This window comes from Neolamprologus brichardi, chromosome 3, assembly GCF_056152115.1.
Source record: "Neolamprologus brichardi isolate AB-2024 chromosome 3, ASM5615211v1, whole genome shotgun sequence".
Classification (NCBI taxonomy): domain Eukaryota; kingdom Metazoa; phylum Chordata; class Actinopteri; order Cichliformes; family Cichlidae; genus Neolamprologus; species Neolamprologus brichardi.
In genome coordinates, this window is record NC_142106.1 from 3,703,688 (window position 1) to 3,720,795 (window position 17,108).

Sequence of the window (17,108 nt, forward strand, 5' to 3'; positions counted from 1 at the left end):
CCAGGCAATGAAGCACGACGGCTGTCAGTGGTACTTCAGCTCTCCCAGCCCTTTGCCAGACAGGAGAGAAACCCCAGGTGACTCAAACACAGAAAGATGTATTAACCTAAAACAGAACTTTGACCTTGCAGTGTTCATATGTGTGCACGCCTTCTAAACATTGGAAGGTGTAATAAAAACAAATAATAAAGAAACAATATTGGACAATGAGTCCCGTTTGTTTGTTGTATTGCTGTTAGCTCCACCCCGAAGCTGAAGTCCGCTCCTTTGTGTTGAACCCACTCATTGTAAATGAATCACCATCAAAATGTACTAATTATGTGATGTGCTGCTTACAGTCACACAGGGATGGATCACCCGTATATTATGGTCTGGCCACGCCTAGACGGGCCGTAACCATCAGTTTGATCTGTGTGATTGATCAGTGATGTCAGCATGATCACAGGTCCATAGTAACCATAGTAACGCTTTTTGTTCTCACTCGCCTTTTTTAACTTGTCAAGTTGGTTTTGATCTAAAATATTATGATAATTATTGTTCTATGAATTTAACCTCGGTCGTAACAATTTAATCTGATCCAGTGTTGTTGTTCTGCTGTGGTGATGGAGCGGCTGCTCCTGACGACAGATGGATGATTCAAACATGGCACACAGAGAAGAAGGAGTAGAAGAAGAAAGCTGGATGCCTGTAATGGTGATCTGCATGGATCAGAGCAACAGTGAGAAAACATGGAGGAACCTTTAAGGCAGCGGTCCCCAACCCCCGGGCCTCGGACCGGTACCGGTCCGTGAGTCGTTTGGTACCAGGCTGCGAGAGTTGAGGCTCAGGTGTGAAATGTATAGTTTTCAGGGTTTTTATCGGTTTTCAGCATTATTTTGTTATCGTTTTTATGTTAACTCGGTTTTCCTGGGTCTTTTCACGTGTGTTATGAATAAATCTTCTTTTTTTCGGTACCGGTACTAGTTTTATTTTGTTGTATTTATCCGCAACACCTTAAAGGCCGGTCCGTGAAAATATTGTCGGGCATAAACCGGTCCGTGGAGCAAAAAAGGTTGTAGACCGCTGCTATAAGGAACAATGTCAAGACAGAAACACAGGAAACACACTGCTGAGCTTCAGATTCAGAGTCTGAAACAGCAACAAAACACTGCCAGTGAACACAATCCAACTATTTAGTGTGTAGTGTATATGTTGAGCTCTGAATGTGTGTAAGGGTCCAGCAGACAGTCTGATCCAGTTTGGCTCTGCTGAAGTCTGGATGTAGATCATGGAGGAGTTTCTCACTTCAGGCTCTGATCCTGTTCTTACACACTGAGGTTTTGTCTCGTTTTCTTCGTCCTGCTAAGCTGTTCATGTTCAACACTACAGAGGGAACAAATCCACTCAGGAAGCAGCTCATCTGAGGTCATTTGATCATCAGGTTGATTTGGATTCATTGAACATGAAGGTATTGCTTTTTGAAGTATGATCATATTGATGGTAAGTCATAACACAGACAGCTGCTCTGACTTTCTAGATTTCTTTCTTTCTCTTTATGTACCCCTAAATTACAACAACAGTCGTCTCAAGATGCTTTAAACTCTAAGTCGGTGTAGTGTCTCAGTCATCCAGGTCATGGTCGTCTCAGCAGTTTGGAAAAAAGTGAACATAGAGTATGCTGTGCAGAGCAGCGAGCAGTTCTCAGACCTCTGGAGACACCAAGCAGCCACTTCATGCTCTCTCTTTCTAGTCCCTGTCAGGACTCTTGCTGCAGCATTTTGGATTAGCTGAAGGCTTTTCAGGGAGTTTTTAGGACTTCCTGATAATAATGAATTACAGTCGTCCAGCCTGGAAGTAATAAATGCATGAACTAGTTTTTCAGCGTCACTCTGAGACAGGATATTTCTAACTTTAGAGATGTTGCACAAATGGAAGAAAGCAGTCTTACATATTTGCAAGTGTTATCTGGCTTCATGGTTAAAGCTGGGTGTCATCTGCATAGCAGTGCACACCTGTTCAACCAATCATGTTCATTTCACTGTGATGTGCATTAAAATGAAGCTCCACAGGCTGTTGGACAGTAAGCTTTATAGTTTCAGTTGGTCCAGTTTAATGTGCAGCCATCACGGAGAAATAATCAGCAGCACTGAGAGCGCGCTCAGCAACAAAACCATTATTTCACTGCTCTGTGCTCTAAATCAGCAGGTTAATGATTTGCTGCAGCATTCGTTTTCACAATAGTGTTCTTTTATAGATTTTTCATCCCTATCTGATAATGTGTTTTAGTAGGTGGAGCTCGTAGGGATCGTTTTTTGTGGAGTCATGTGATCCATCAATCACCCCCTTTAGATTGGTTACATGCTGCCAGCACCGCCTCTTTCATGTGAACGTATGAGCAAACTCTGGGTTAACTTAGTGAGTTGGTAACCAGCCTCGTGTGACTGCTTATCCTGCTCATCACATGTTAGTTTGTACAACCTGACTGCAATAATGAAAACTGTCTGTTCTTCACTGGGATTCCCTTTTGTCCAGTTTGGGTTTTGAGTCCATTTTATTATTGTGTGACATTTAGAGGAGGACGGTAAACCTGTCCTGGTCGAGGAGGAGAGATTGCTGTTGTTCTCTGCAGTGGTTTAAGCATTCAAACGACAAACTCTGTAACATGAGTTCACTAAATTAAGCCCCTCACTGTAGTTTATTTTATTTCTGTAAAGTCGCATCATCCTAAAAACTTGATTCTATTCATCCGGATGTAGATCCGAGTGACAGACTCACCTCCGTCCCCTCAAACAGATCACTCAGTCATGGACGTGTTCGTATAACAGCTACTTTCAGCTGCTCCCTCATCACAAGACGCTGTCACAGCAGACAGCTCTGCATGTTTTACACCAAATGCAACACAAAGGCGATTATTGTCACCACTCAACATGTTAACCTCTACACTATGGAGCCATAAACCTCTGTTCTTACAGTATAGTATGCTTTCATTATGTAACCCGGGTTAAAAAGATGCATAAATAGTAAAAGATAAGTGAAGTCTGAGAATATAAATATCAAAGAGTTCATTTATTTAAATTTTCTTGTATATTAAAAAGATCAAAGTTCATGTCAACTGATTAAAAACATGTTTGCATTGTTTAAAATACGTTATCTTTCTTTTCTTGTGACTTCTTTGTGAGAACTGTAATTTCCTACGGGGATGAGGTCTGTGAAGGTAACACAGGGTGGAGAAGGAAAAGGAGAAAAAAGAGAGCGCGAGGAGGGAGGGCGGTGGTGCGTGAGTTACACGGAGCATCCGGAGAAGCTAGCTTGTTTTTATGTAGTATCAGTAGGGATGGGTATTGATAAGATTTTCTCGATTCCGATTCCATTTTCGATTCTGTTTAACGATTCGATTCTTTATCGATTCTCTTATCGATTATTTTTTTTTTTAAAAAGGAGAACACTAAGGTCAATTAGCTTAGATATTTGTTTTATATCTTCTCTTTGAACAAGATAGAAATTTAGGAGTAACATGGCCTTACAAACCCAACAGTGAGATCTTAACAGTTTCAGCCTACGACTCTTCAATGGGGTGTCACAGGGACCCCAGGAAAAAAAATTGTGAATGTAAAATAATAAAATAAATATTCTTTTGTAGCAATTACACAAGAATATCCAATAATGTCCCTGCCTACAATTAAACACATTCACTTACCGAAAATCGGGGCATCTGCTGTGGCAAATGGGTGCAAGCCTTTTACCACAAACTTAGTCACTGCTCGGTGACATTCGTCTATCCTGGCCTGAAAGGAGACGCTACCGGTAGACTGTAGCAAGAACTGCCAGCATCTGAGCCAGACTCTGTCTGTCTCTCTCATCATGGTCACCTAAATGCACAGTAATGGCAGGTTTTGTAATAAGGCAGATCGCGCTAACATAATATGCACTGTTAGTTGATTATTTACCTGCCGTATTAACGGGAGAGGACGTGTAAACGTTACCGCTGCTGCTGGGTTGAGATTCACGAGTCCGGAGCGGAATTAAAAACACGACATTCATTTAAGGTCATCGCGTGTTTTGTGAGCAAATGCTTTTGCATATTCGTAGTGTTTCCTCCCTTAAATGAAATATCTACTTTGCAAGTATTGCAAGTTGCCCTGTTGTCATCCGTTCTCGTAAAGTATAACTAAACTTTTTAGCGTTTGAGCCGCCATGTTTCCTGCCAGGTAAATGACGCTCCGCAACGTGGTGACGTCATTCGGGGCGACTGGAATCGATAAGGGAATCGTTTGCAAAAATGGCAAACGATTCCAAGGAATTGAAACAGTGGGAACCGGTTCTCAACAAGAACCGGTTTTCGATACCCATCCCTAAGTATCAGTGAGTGTGTTTCGACTTTTCAGAAAGAAAAGTCACAGTGTCGGTAAGTTAGTGACGTGACACGTAAAGTTTCGGCGTGAAGCTGCTGGACTGTGTGTTTTGTTTACTGCGGCCGTGCACGCATTGAGTTAAAGCGAGGCTAACCCAGCCGTTAGCTAATAAGGACTACTGTAGCTGCCGTTTCGCTAAAGTTGTGGGACGTAACAAGCTGCAGAGGATCGTTACCGAACTGGATAACGACGGACAGACCCCGGATAGTCACTCTGAGTGCCCGCGTCACTCAGACTACCTCTGGCAACGTGAGAAGCTAAAACAGGAAGCTTGTGGAGCACGTGGAGATCACGGACCTTCCTCATCTTTGTGCTACTGCATTCAGAGCGGAGTGTTTCTGAAGGAGCTGAAGACAACTTGTTGCCTGGATTAATCTGGTGGGAAGTGCACGTTTCACAAGGTACTGAGTTTATTTATTTATTTATTGCTTGTTGAGTGAAGAACTTCCGGTTGGGAGATCGTTTTGGATTTATACTGGAGCAATTGACTATGTGCACGTTAGCATATGCTACTTCCGGTGCGGAAACTCCTGTGGGGAGCTTTGTTTCCGGTGTCCTATTCACGCCCTGTTTACGGTCCAAAACAAGTTAAGCAAATGAATGAATCAAGCAGCGATTTACATTTCTATAGATGTCTTGGGCATTTACCCAATATATCTGTAAATGATGTTCATCGACATGTCGATATTTTCCCCCACGCCTCAGAGCAAAAGAGAAAAGGATTCAAATGTTATATTTCTCAGCTGTCCCTCGTTTATCGCAGGTGTTATGTTCTAAAAATAACCAGCGATAGGTGAAATCAAGGAGCCAATTTTATTGTTTGACGGTGCAAAACGATCGTGGACATACAGCACTGCACTTCAGTCACACTGCTAGCATCGATGCAGCGATGCTGTACAGGAGAGACGTCACGGAGGAGATCGTCTGCAGCGATCAGGACACAATGTGACGTAAAAAAATAAGCATGCAAACTTGCACTAAAAAATCTGCGTAACAGCGATGTGAAAGGTGAACCGCGTTATAGAGATTGACAGACCACGTGACTTTCGCGCATTGCATGCCGGTAACTCGTGGCAAAACAATCCAAGTACCGCATCAAATGCAAGCATTTGCAGTACCGCAAAACGTTCTTTCTCCGGTTCCACTACCTTCTTGCTTTTTCTTTGCCCCCCAAAAAAGTTATGTACAAAACGAAGGAGAACAATGCCGGACCGTACAAAGTCAGACTTGATGAAAAGTCAAAGAAAAGATACGAGGAATAAATCAAAGGGGTGAAAGGTTTATACCCTTACGAGCACACAGAGTGGACAAAATACGTTAGCGTGCTGCCCAACTTTCACCACGCTCATATTTATAATTATACGGTTCTTGGAGTGAGTGCATACACTCATGAAGTTCAGTAACTTCAGGTCACTGCAACAAGCCCAGGAACAGTTTAACGACGGATGGGTACAGGACCTTGAAATGCACCGTGTAGAACGAAAGACCATCGTACGTATCATAAGTTTACCAGTCTCACAAATCGTCTTCATAAATACACATTCGTTAACCGTTTATTAATAGGACCTTTGAGCTCAACGGTAATTAATTAGTAGTGGAAATAATTTCTGGTTCGCATTACAGAAATGTAGCAGTGACAATAATATTGTATGCTGTAATCGTACTGGGCAGTTAGTGATAGCATAGCACCACAATTTCTGTTCAGCGCCAGACTTGCTTGTAACCTATATCACCAATTATGTTATGAAAAATGACGTATTAACTACTACAAAACACTGACCTTTGTGGAAATGTTTGGAGCAGACTAACCTGTGAGCTGGAGAGTTCTGGGACGTTATATTTGGTCTTTGAATGGCTGCAATCCAGGCCATCCGTCTCCTCTTTTTACTTCAGAAACATGGCTCGAATAATTTCTCTTCAACGACGTAATCCGATAAAAAAAAACGATCTCTTTACCCGTCGGCTTCCCGTGGCTGTCATGCGACCGGCTATTGCAGTTAATAATACAACAGCTTCTTGACAGTTTTTTGTGTTTCTTTTTATCGCTGTGTAACTGATTTCAATTGAAAGCCTGCGTGCGCTAGTACCTCTTGCCACGAGTTCCCAGAATTCTTTGCGGTTTTACCCTTGAATGACGTCACATTTGCAATCTCTATAGCAGGGACCGCTGTAATTTTGAAGGTAAGTCACAACATACCCTTCGTACATACTAATGTATAGAAACTGTTACCAGCAATCATTCATTTTTGTGTGGCTTTTTTCACGGTTTGTTAACATGCTGTGTAGGTGTGTACTTGACTAGCTGATATCAACATAACGGAAACATCTGGTTTGACTATTGTTCACCTGTAGTTTGAATGCTGAACATTTGCCTGTTTAAATCATGAGACCAGTCACTATACAGAGATGTGCTTCTGAATGTGGACGATGTGTCTTCTGCTGCAGTTCTGCTTGTGTTGAGTGATGTAAACAACTGATTGATCTAAACTCTTTAAACATCAAAGTTGATCATTAGATTTTTTATGACACACAGTGGTGAGTGTTCCCACCTCCTGCTCTTTGTAACTTAACGCCATCTTTCCGTTTTTGAGTTGTGGACATGATTTTGGAGGATATCTTCGCAGTAGCGATTGACCGCAAAGTAAAGCTACCGGAAATGTACAACCCCACATCCGGTCTCAAACCAGGAAGTTAGCATTTTCTCGTGCACAGGGTCAATACAGGCCTGCAACGTAGGGTTTATCTCTGCCGGCTTTAGGTTTAGTTTGGGACTATAATTGTTTTATCACTGGTGGTTTACACTGTATATGTGGAGATTCTGTGTACAGTGGGTAAATTGCTGTGTGTGTTTTTGGTTTGCCTGAATACTGAAATCTGCCATTTTATTATTTTGTTTTCATTGTTTGGTAAATTAAAGGAGGGTTGCAATGCTCTACTTTACATGGTGTATGACATGATTTACTGCACTATAGAAACTAGTGTTCATTTTCGCGTGTAGTGCTACTGTTAAGGAATAAGCTTCATTGATCCCAGAAACAAAAGAGAAGTTAATTTAAGAATATCGTACGAGAGTACACTAGGAAAAGAACCCAGGGCCCATTTATTACTGGTGTCAAGCCAGCCTCCACTTTGTTTTACGTTCCCTGTGTATTCAAAGTATTATGGCAAAAGATGTGGAAACATGATTTCAAAATAAAATCTCCTGAAGCATGATTTCAAAATAAAATCTCCTGAAGCATGATTTCAAAATGAAGGCCAACTTCCAGTAAATTAAGAGCACATTCACAAATATCAATTGGTCTTGTTTGCACACTCTAATGTTGGATACAAATGACATACCCTAGTATTCTAGTAGCAACATGTCAATATTAAAGCCACCTCCGTTTGGATTTCAAAGTAAAAGCCCTCTGAATGTTTATTTTTAAACTACTCTTTTAATTAATTCAGAATGGAAAACTCACGTTTCCACAGACTTGTTGCAGTCTATATTGACAGTATACAACCCCATAGTGATTCCATGTCAATATTAATCATTCTTGTTTTGCCCTTCAAAATTCTCTCTTTCAAATTGACCATATATCAGTGTGCGTTTTCAATGACTTCAGAAAGCTCTAAAATGGAAAATTGCTATTTCCACATAATAATTACTTTCTGTATTGACAGCATTCCACCCCACAGTGATACCATGTTGATCTCAAGTCATTCTGATTTTGCCTTTCAAAATAAGAGCCCTTTAAAATTGCTCATATGGGAAATAATCTTTCAATGATTTCTGATTTCTCTAAAAAGAAAAATTCTTGTTTCCATTGCATAAATTCACTTAAGATCAAGAGTATGCAACCCCACAATGATACAATATCAATATCAAGTCAGTCTGATTTTGCGTTTCAAATTAATGGCCTGTTGAAATTGCCCATTTAAGACCTACCTTTCAGTGATTTCAAAATGCTCTAAAAAGAAAAAAAAAACCTGTTTCCACAAGATAATTCCACTTTAGATCAACAGTATCCAACCCCACAGTGATACCATATCAATATCAAGTCATTCTGATTATGCCTTCCAAAATAAAAGACTTTTCAAATTGAGCATATATGACCTACTCTTTTAACGGTTTCAAAATGCTCTTAAACAGAATTTTGCTGTTTCCACAGGATGAATCCATGTTAGATCAACAGTATACAGCCCCACAGTGATACCATACCAATATCAAGTCATTCTGATTTTGCCTTCCAAAGTAAAAGCCTTTTCAAATTGTCCACAATTTACCTAACGTTCGGTGATTTCAAAATGGTCTAAAAAGAATAATTTCGGTTTCCACCTTAGAATTATTCTGAAATGTTTTTTTATTCTTTCTGTTACTCACATGTATGTTTTGATGTGCAATGGTGTTAGTTTGAATGACATCTCCAAGGCCCTTTAATTTATAATTGTCTTTTTTGTTTTTTCTTTTTACTTTGTTTGTCAAGTATTCACCACATTTAAAACCCACAAAAAAAAGACAATAGTTAACTTTAAAATTAGTACAGAGGTGGAGAATAAACTCAGCCGTGGTGTCTTTTGTCTTATGCAGTCAGAGAGATTATTGAATGTTTGGGTGGATGTATTTTCCTCTGTGGTGGGTTACGATGCGCCCACCACCCCAGGCTCCGTGGGGCTTGGTGGTGGTGCTAATGTAGGCCCCCGTCCGGATGGGCCTTTGTTGCTTCCAGGGGTGCCTACTTGGGTCAGTGGGGGACCTGGCCCCACGAGAGAGTACTTTGCCTTCACTTCCCTCCCCTCCTCATCCCCACTCCATCACACCACCACACATGCAGGGCTTTGGCGTACAGTTGTTTCACTGAGGTGGGTGTGAGTCATTCCTGCTGTGTCCCCTTCCGACCACCTGTACCTCAATTTTATTCCACAATCTATACATCAACATCACTTGTGCTGGGGATGCTGAATGGCGTCCAAGGGATGGTCTGTGTATTCAACCTCTCCTAAGTTGCTGGTGCCCACGTCTCAATTTTAAATACATGTAGATGATAATGTTTCTCGGCAGGGGCCGTGCTGACACCAATATTTATTATCTACTGTTACTTATACTTATCTAGGTTGTGGCTGTGATACTTGCTGTTGTGTACTGTGTTATATTTTTGCTTGTTTTCTTTTCTGTTTTTTTCTTCCAGTAGGTAATCCAATGGAATTTACTGTCTTGTGTCACCGTCCCTCATCCCCTCTGTTTTTTCCCCTCTTTTGAACGTCTCTTGTCTAAGTCTTAACCCTTTAAAACCGGTCAGAGCAGCACGCTCTGTTTTGCGTAACTACTTTTAAATCCCGGTAGCTCTGCAACCACGTGAGCTAGCGCAATAATTTTTTTTGCATATGAAACCGGAGGAGTTGTACTTACATCTTATGCCATCAGCTTGTCCTCGGTCACAGTTTCCTTCCACATATAGTTTTGCAAAAACTGCATAAAAAGCACTTGCAGCAACAAAAACATAATATTCCAGAAACACGCTTTGCCGATCTGATCAGCTGTTCATAACACTTCCTACGTTTGAATAGATGTCAGCGCGAACTTTTGCATGTCCGCCATGACCTGCCCGAAACCGGAAGTTACGTCATTTTCGCGGAAATTTTGATTTTTTTTACCATCAGGGCCTCATGAGCCTATACTGGTGTTTATAAAAGTTATGTTTGACTTTATGACTTTCTGTGTGGTTTCTGGGATGCTTAGGACTCATATTGCACTGCTGGAAATAGTTTATTTTGATGCATATGCTGCTTTTTTGCAAATTTGCATTATAATATTTATTTTCGTTTTTCCTGCAGTGTATAAAAATTGGTGTATTTCAAAAATAAAACTATGAAGACACTTAAAATAAATTTCCTGTGGTGGGAAACTATTTTGTGCAACTTTTTTGTATTTACAGTTTTGAGGGATAAGCCTCTTAAATTTCTCTAACTAGAAATATATGTTAAAAAAGCAAAAACGATTTTCAAATTTTTTGTAGTTTATTGCACTTTTTTGCAATTAATGTAATTACCATGCACTTAATGCAGACATATTAATAAAATTTGGGCTGTAATGGTTGTATTGATGTATAGCAACTTGAAATGCTCCCAAAAATGGCTCCACTGCATGTAAACATATAATATAAGCTCTGGCGGACTTGGTTCTATGGTAGGTCTTAAAGGGTTAATATTTCCTATCAACCAATTATGTGTATTCCTTTGATAATAACTGCAAATTTAAAATTTACAATAAAATGATTGAATAAATAGATATTTTAAAACTTCAATCAAGTAGAGCAATATTGCAAAGCCATAATGGTCAACTTGAAAAAAACAAAATCTGTTGGAGAGCCTATACCGCCCACTACTGGACGTCACAATTAAACAGGCGAGCTTGGAGTGTCTGACTCTGTCGACATTTCAAAAACTAGAGGTGAAAACATGTCATTTTGAACATAAAAGTCTTGTCCAGAAAAAATGCCGAAGAAGGAGAAGGGGTGAGTTCCTTTTTTTAAGTATAAACTTTAAATAGTAACTTTTAAAATTTGCTAACAAAGTAGTTCATCTCCAATTACATGTAATTGAGTAATCAAGTCTTGTAGCCTAGCCTGAGATATTAGCCAGGTTATTTCTGATTGTAAAAATGTCTTTTTTCTTATGAGTAACACGTAAAATTACATTTATGTCACCATATTATTACTGGGGTTTTTTCGATAACAGGCTTCGCTATGAGCAAAAACAGAAAAAGATTTGCGCACAGGACTCAGGCAAAGTTGTAGCATACGGCAGAAATTAATTAACACGTGTTCTATAACAGGCACATCTGTAGCTAACAGGCAATGGCTTTTTAACATCAAGTGCTGCACATTTTCTTCAGGGGCATTGTATTTCACAAAAAATAAAATTGTTCTCAATTCATTGAGAATATTATATATATTCTTTATAAAATGTTATGATTTCATATTCATCAATGATACAAATGCCACTGTAATGTTTTCTTTTTTACACTTAGAGTCTACCACTTCTGCTTATTTGGGGTATGTATTTTTTTCTTCTTTTCTTTCATATACATTTTCCAGGAAAAATAAAACTGAAAATGCTATATCTTCTGTTTTAGAACAAAAAGAAAACGATTACAATCAATGAAATTATTGAAACTGTGGAACAGCTGAAAAAACATGGCATGCAACTGGAGGACCATGCACTTCATAAAGAAGGCCCCTGGGGTCAAGTTTGCCTGACACTTGGTATTCAGAATAATAAAAATAACCGCTACAGAATTTGTGATACATTTCGTCAGGTTAGTTCTTTTCACTTAATTTTTTTTAAAGACATATTGTATTAAATTATTTAGTTAAAATCAAATTTATTAAAAATGTATGCCTGTTCTCTACAGAACGTGTCTATACCAGTCAAAGGGGATTCAGATAATGGACAAAAGCCACCAGAGCAGGTTCCATAAATAAAATTCTGTGTTTGATATCAAATATGTTGGTATACCAAATTTTAGTCAATGTGTTACTGTTGAAATTATCCCTAAACTTAATATTGTCATTTTCAACAGGAAGAACTATCAGCTGCCGCTTCTCTGTCACCGGACATCTCCTCGCAGGTGGAAGGACAGCTGTCTCCTGAGCAGGTCAGTCATTAAAAATGCTTTCAAATAAGTTATGATTGGTGCTAGGATCATTGTTTAAATGACCACTTTATATTACATAAAAAATATTTTTAAAAACACAATATACAATTAAATAAAGAATTTTATCAAATGTTGTAACATAGAATGAAATTTATATTTCATGACACTTCTCAACATGAATTTTTGCTGTATATTCTGACATTAGAAACACTGGTTGTTAATATACTTAAAATACACAAGTATTTCAAGTATATTTACTGATATTATAGTAGTTATGTAACATGGACAAAACGTTTTCTCACAAAATAAAATTTTCCTCTTTTTTAGCCTAACAGCAACTCATCTGATGATGGATTCATAAGAATCAGGGTCCCACTTGAACAGACTTTTTTTTTTCCTGAAAAGGAAAGAATGGACTAATGTAAAAAATAAGAGATCCCAAAGAGGATACAAGGGACTACAGTGGACAGATCTGATTTCAGACAGAATACGGACAGTGTTTCCATATTGTTCCTTTGCCTTCAAAAGGCACAGAGTCAAGGCTTTGGACTCAGTAAGAAAGGGCCCTTTCTTCTGGTGTCTGGGTTACTGCAGTTTTGAGGACTGTCCAGTCACTGTCACTGTAGATAATGAAGACGATCTAAAGGCAAAAGTCAATTTTCAAGGTCTCGAGTGTGTGCACAACCACTATGAACTAAGAAGAAGGCCAGTAAGAGCTCATAAGAGAGATAAAATTGGCCATGAATTGGAAAACCAATTACCTAGAGCCATGTATCTGGAAAAAATGAGCAAAATGGATGATGATGTTGTGCAATCGGGGTGTAGAGATGAAGTTCCAACTCCTCAAGTGTTGAGAAACATAGCCTTGGAAATCCGAAAGAAAAGTCGTCTTCATCATAATGAGATTATGAGTCTCCAGTTAATGGTGGCAAACAAGAAGAACAACCCAGAGGATGTATTGCAGAAAGTGATGTTACATCCAAAAGGTGTTTTTTTTTTTTTATGGTCTTCCAGGAGCATTGAGATTTTCCAGAGCCGCTGTCGGGAGGACATAGTTTATTTGGATGCTACAGGAAGTATCATGAAAAAAAGAAAGGGTTCGCCTCCTTTCTATGTTTACGAACTTGTAGTAAGAAATCCACGGAAAACATCCTCTCCCCTACCAGTGGCTACATATTTAACATGTGACCATACCACTGCCTCAGTCACATATTTTTTGGAAGCATTTCTGACTGATGTTGCAAGGGCCTTTGGGCGCAAAGCCATGCGTTCACCTTTAATGCTTATGTGTGATGGATCTATGGTCCTAATGCAAGCTATCTGTTTAGCTTTTGCAAAAAAAAATCTGTCTGACACAATAAATCATTATTATAACATCGCTTCAGGGAAAGGAAACAAGGAAGACTTCGAGGTTCCAATTCTTCACAGATGCCTTAGTCATGTTATGAAGGATGCCAAGGAGATCTGTAAAAAGTAGTAAGTGTAGTCCTTTTAATACAGTATTCACTTGTTTGTTTGTTTTTTATTGTGACATGTGACATGGCATTTCATTTTTCAATTTGGGAAAACATTATTACTGTTTTTGAAACACTTACAGATAATTTCTTCTTAAACTGCAGTGCACCAAAGAACTACCATCTTGCAATGCACACTGTTGGAGTCTTCACTACTGCAACTTCCTTAAAAGACCTCACTGACATGGTTCGAAGTGCTGCAGTTGTTTTTGGGAGTCCTTGTAGTGGTGAGAATGTCGAAAAACATTTTCACAACCTGCAGTTATGGATGCAGAAAGCCAATGTTGATGTTGATGGCAATGCCAGAAACTCAAAAGCTGATGAGGACCTGAAGGTAAACTGAAGTCAATTTTTATTAAAACTAAAGGCTAAACTTTTGCCTCTTATACATCTTTTTAAATACTTTGGAATAGCATAATAATCACAAGTAATTTTAAATGTTTTATACAACATAATGTTGGGTTTTTAGATTAAAGATATGAAAGATGAGTGCACACAGTGTTCAAATCACATAATTATTCTGTTTTGTCTGTTGGCTAGGGAGTCAAGGGAAACAACCTCTTTGGGAGACATTTTAAGGAGCTCATTTCCAACACATCATTGGAGATGGATGGTGAGGCAAACCCTTACTACAGCAAGGGGCTCATGGAGCACATCAGCAAATATCTTCTTCCTTTTTCTGGATTATGGTCTGCAGTAATGTTAGGTAAGCCATTTTAAAGTAGACAAGTAATTAGTTTATAAAATGAAATTACACACATCAATATTATTCTAATCTTCAAAATCCAAAGGTGACCTTGGAAGACATGGCACTGGGAAAATGTATGAGCAGTACCACAACAAATACAATGCCTTAAGAAAGATCAAGAGACGAGTAAGACACATGATTTTTAGTATATATACATATTTGTGTGGTGTGATTGAGAAACGGGTCCAGAGGAGTCATCTGTATTGCAGATCATACAACATTGCACACAACAACAATGTGTATCTTTAAAACAAAATCACATTTAATGATTTCTTAATTTGATTTTTCAGAATATTACTGAGAGTAATAAAACGCAGGGATAATGGAGAAGAGCCAGTGGGATCTGAAACATATCCGTCTACGTTCGGGAAGGCTCACCAGGCTGGATGACTTTGTTGTCCAGTATCAAATCAGTCACACAGCGCTGCTGAAGGAGTACGAAGACTCAAAAAGAATGCTTCAAAGAAAGGTTTGCAGAATGACTGGCTGATGTCCATCAATGCTTTGCCGTTTCAAAATGGACCATTAAAAAGAAGTCTTCTTGATGTGGTGGGATATTGAGGTGCCCCACATTGTGATTTTATAGCTTGGTGGCACTGGTGTGTCTTACTGGACATTTTTGTGTGTTTTGCTTTATTGTAAATTAAGGAAAATGTTGTCACAGCATTTCACTTGTAATTCCTAAACAATGTTAAATGACTCCTATACTTTGTGTTTATGCAAATTGTTTACGCAGCGTTTTATAAGAACCAGTTCATTTACCATTCAAGACATGGAGTGATACATTTTGAATGAATTTTCCAAAGACTTATTGTTAATAACAGTCCATAAACCTGTGTTAGAAATAACAAAACCATGTTCAATAGCTGGTCAGATCTTATGTTAAGTGTGTTTTCCTTTAATGAGGAGGTCCTGTCTTTGTGGAAGAAAAGAGACACAGAGGTTGTGGTTTCTGTGCTTCCCTCAACAAACCATGGTACGTCCATAATTATCCACCACAGTGATCTGTGAACCCTTCGACCACAGCTGTGGCTAACAGGCGAGGTATATCAATGATTAATTTAAGCACTCATAACCACAATAATTAGACTGTGTAATGTAATTCAATTAAAAGGACATTATCATGAAATTATTTATCATTAACATAATTTAAAGTCTATAAATTACATAGCTTTGTGTTTATGCAAATTCTTTACGTAGGTAATTGAAGGGCTGTTTCATTGTCTGGCAAAAAAGGAGCAAAAGGGGATCTACATTATGAACCATTACACAGCGGGCTTGATTCTCTTTGGTGATTGGACACAGCTTTCTCGCCAAAGCTTGGGGAACGTAAGATGATTGTCCAATGTCCATATAATTATGTTCAAATACATTTAGAAAGAATTACTGATTGAATGCTAACAGAATTCCACAAACTGTAAGAAATACATAAATGTTTTCTGACAGGTAAACTTCGATCGGTACCATTGTCACGTTTGTTAACATTAAAAATGTACACTGGAAGTTTCTGGTAAGCAACAAGATTATAACTTTAAAGTTTGTGTATTTTTTTAATGACGATATATTAATATTGTTTTAATGATTTATCTTTGCTACAGTTCATCAATGCAGTGAATCACACTGTTTATCTCCTTGATCCTGCCCCAAGTTCATCAGAGGAGGAAGACTCTAAACTCGCTGCACGTAAATTCAGGTATTTAGGCTTTAACACATTTTGTTCTATGCAAATAGGCTTTACAAGTTCGTTTACTACAACTGCATCTTTGTAGAAGCTTGTTGTACCTGGCCCCACAATGCGTGTTTCTCTGTTGGCATCCTCTTGGCCAGGTCTCATTTACAAAATAAATCAGTACGGTTAAATAAAAATTATCAGGTGAACAAATTATTTAGACAATAATTCTGATGCAAAAGAGCCAAACGGGACAGGCCAAAAAATAAATAAATAAAAAATAAATAAAATTCTGTAAAATATCTTTTTTTTAAATTAGGAAATACGACATATACCAAATTGTATTCTGCTTTGTAATAATGTGCAGTGATTACTTAAAAATGAGGAGAACCCGCCACACAAAAACAGAATGGGTGGACATTAAATGGAAAGGAGGTGTGTTGACCCATCCAGTGCAGAAGGATGGCTTCAGCTGTGGATGGTAAGTGATGATAATATACATTTGTATATAATTTCTTACTTGTTTGCCATCATGCCATGGTCAGAAGAATATCCACATCCAGAACAGTAGCTGTAATAGATATGAATACATCTAATTCTAAATTTCACAGTATACTGCACAAATTAAGTATATGGTTAATACTTTGGTGCCCTAAGTCATGCAGATTTTGTGACATACTCTTTTTAGGATGTGCAAATATTAAGGCTGCACAGCGATTGCAGATAGTACTTATACTTATGCTTTAAAGAGAGCAAGTCACAGCCGGGAATTTCAGTTCAATTCAACTTTATTTATATAGCGCCAAATCACAACAAAAGCCGCCTCAAGGCGCTTCATAGATACAGAGAAAAACCCAACAATCATATGACCCCCTATGAGCAGCACTTTGGTGACAGTGGGAAGGAAAAACTCCCTTTTAACAGGAAGAAACCTCCAGCAAAACCAGGCTCAGGGAGGGGCGGGGCCATCTGCTGTGATTGGTTGGGGTGAGAGAAGGAAGACAGGATAAAGACATGCTGTGGAAGAGAGACAGAGGTTAATAACAGATATGTGTCATAAAGGCTGCACAGCGATTGCAGATAGTACTTATACTTATACTTTAAAGAGAATAAACACAGGATTCAAGTGTAGGCTTGAAATACTGCTTGG

The 17,108-nt window shown here is 38.7% G+C and overlaps 2 protein-coding genes and 1 long non-coding RNA gene across 5 annotated transcripts in view; 2 read left to right on the forward strand and 1 right to left on the reverse strand.

Annotated features, from left to right (window-relative positions):
* LOC102789482 (methylglutaconyl-CoA hydratase, mitochondrial-like) overlaps nt 1-17,108 on the reverse strand; it is a 674,272-nt gene that overhangs the window by 61,294 nt on the left and 595,870 nt on the right. The window lies entirely within an intron of this gene.
* On the forward strand, nt 643-14,590 carry LOC148103165 (uncharacterized). The gene is made up of 5 exons (XM_087839454.1): nt 643-718; nt 12,396-13,503; nt 13,647-13,875; nt 14,082-14,247; nt 14,580-14,590. Exons 1-5 carry the CDS (start codon nt 643-645, stop codon nt 14,588-14,590), a joined length of 1,590 nt encoding a protein of 529 aa, XP_087695580.1.
* On the forward strand, nt 15,070-16,393 carry LOC148103166 (uncharacterized). 2 transcript variants are annotated; one of them, XR_015718561.1, is made up of 5 exons: nt 15,070-15,333; nt 15,490-15,618; nt 15,736-15,799; nt 15,888-15,982; nt 16,326-16,393. It is a non-coding gene; the product is annotated as an uncharacterized LOC148103166 (long non-coding RNA). The 2 variants fall into 2 exon arrangements; XR_015718560.1 differs by having other exon boundaries at nt 15,490-15,799.

Coding starts and splice junctions, on each gene's coding strand:
- LOC148103165 (XM_087839454.1), top strand. CDS start 643: ATGGCACACAGAGAAGAAGGAGTAGAAGAAGAAAGCTGGATGCCTGTA. Junction 719..12,395: donor CTGCATGGATCAGAGCAACA/GTGAGAAAACAT, acceptor CATAAGAATCAG/GGTCCCACTTGAACAGACTT. Junction 13,876..14,081: donor AAGCTGATGAGGACCTGAAG/GTAAACTGAAGT, acceptor TCTGTTGGCTAG/GGAGTCAAGGGAAACAACCT.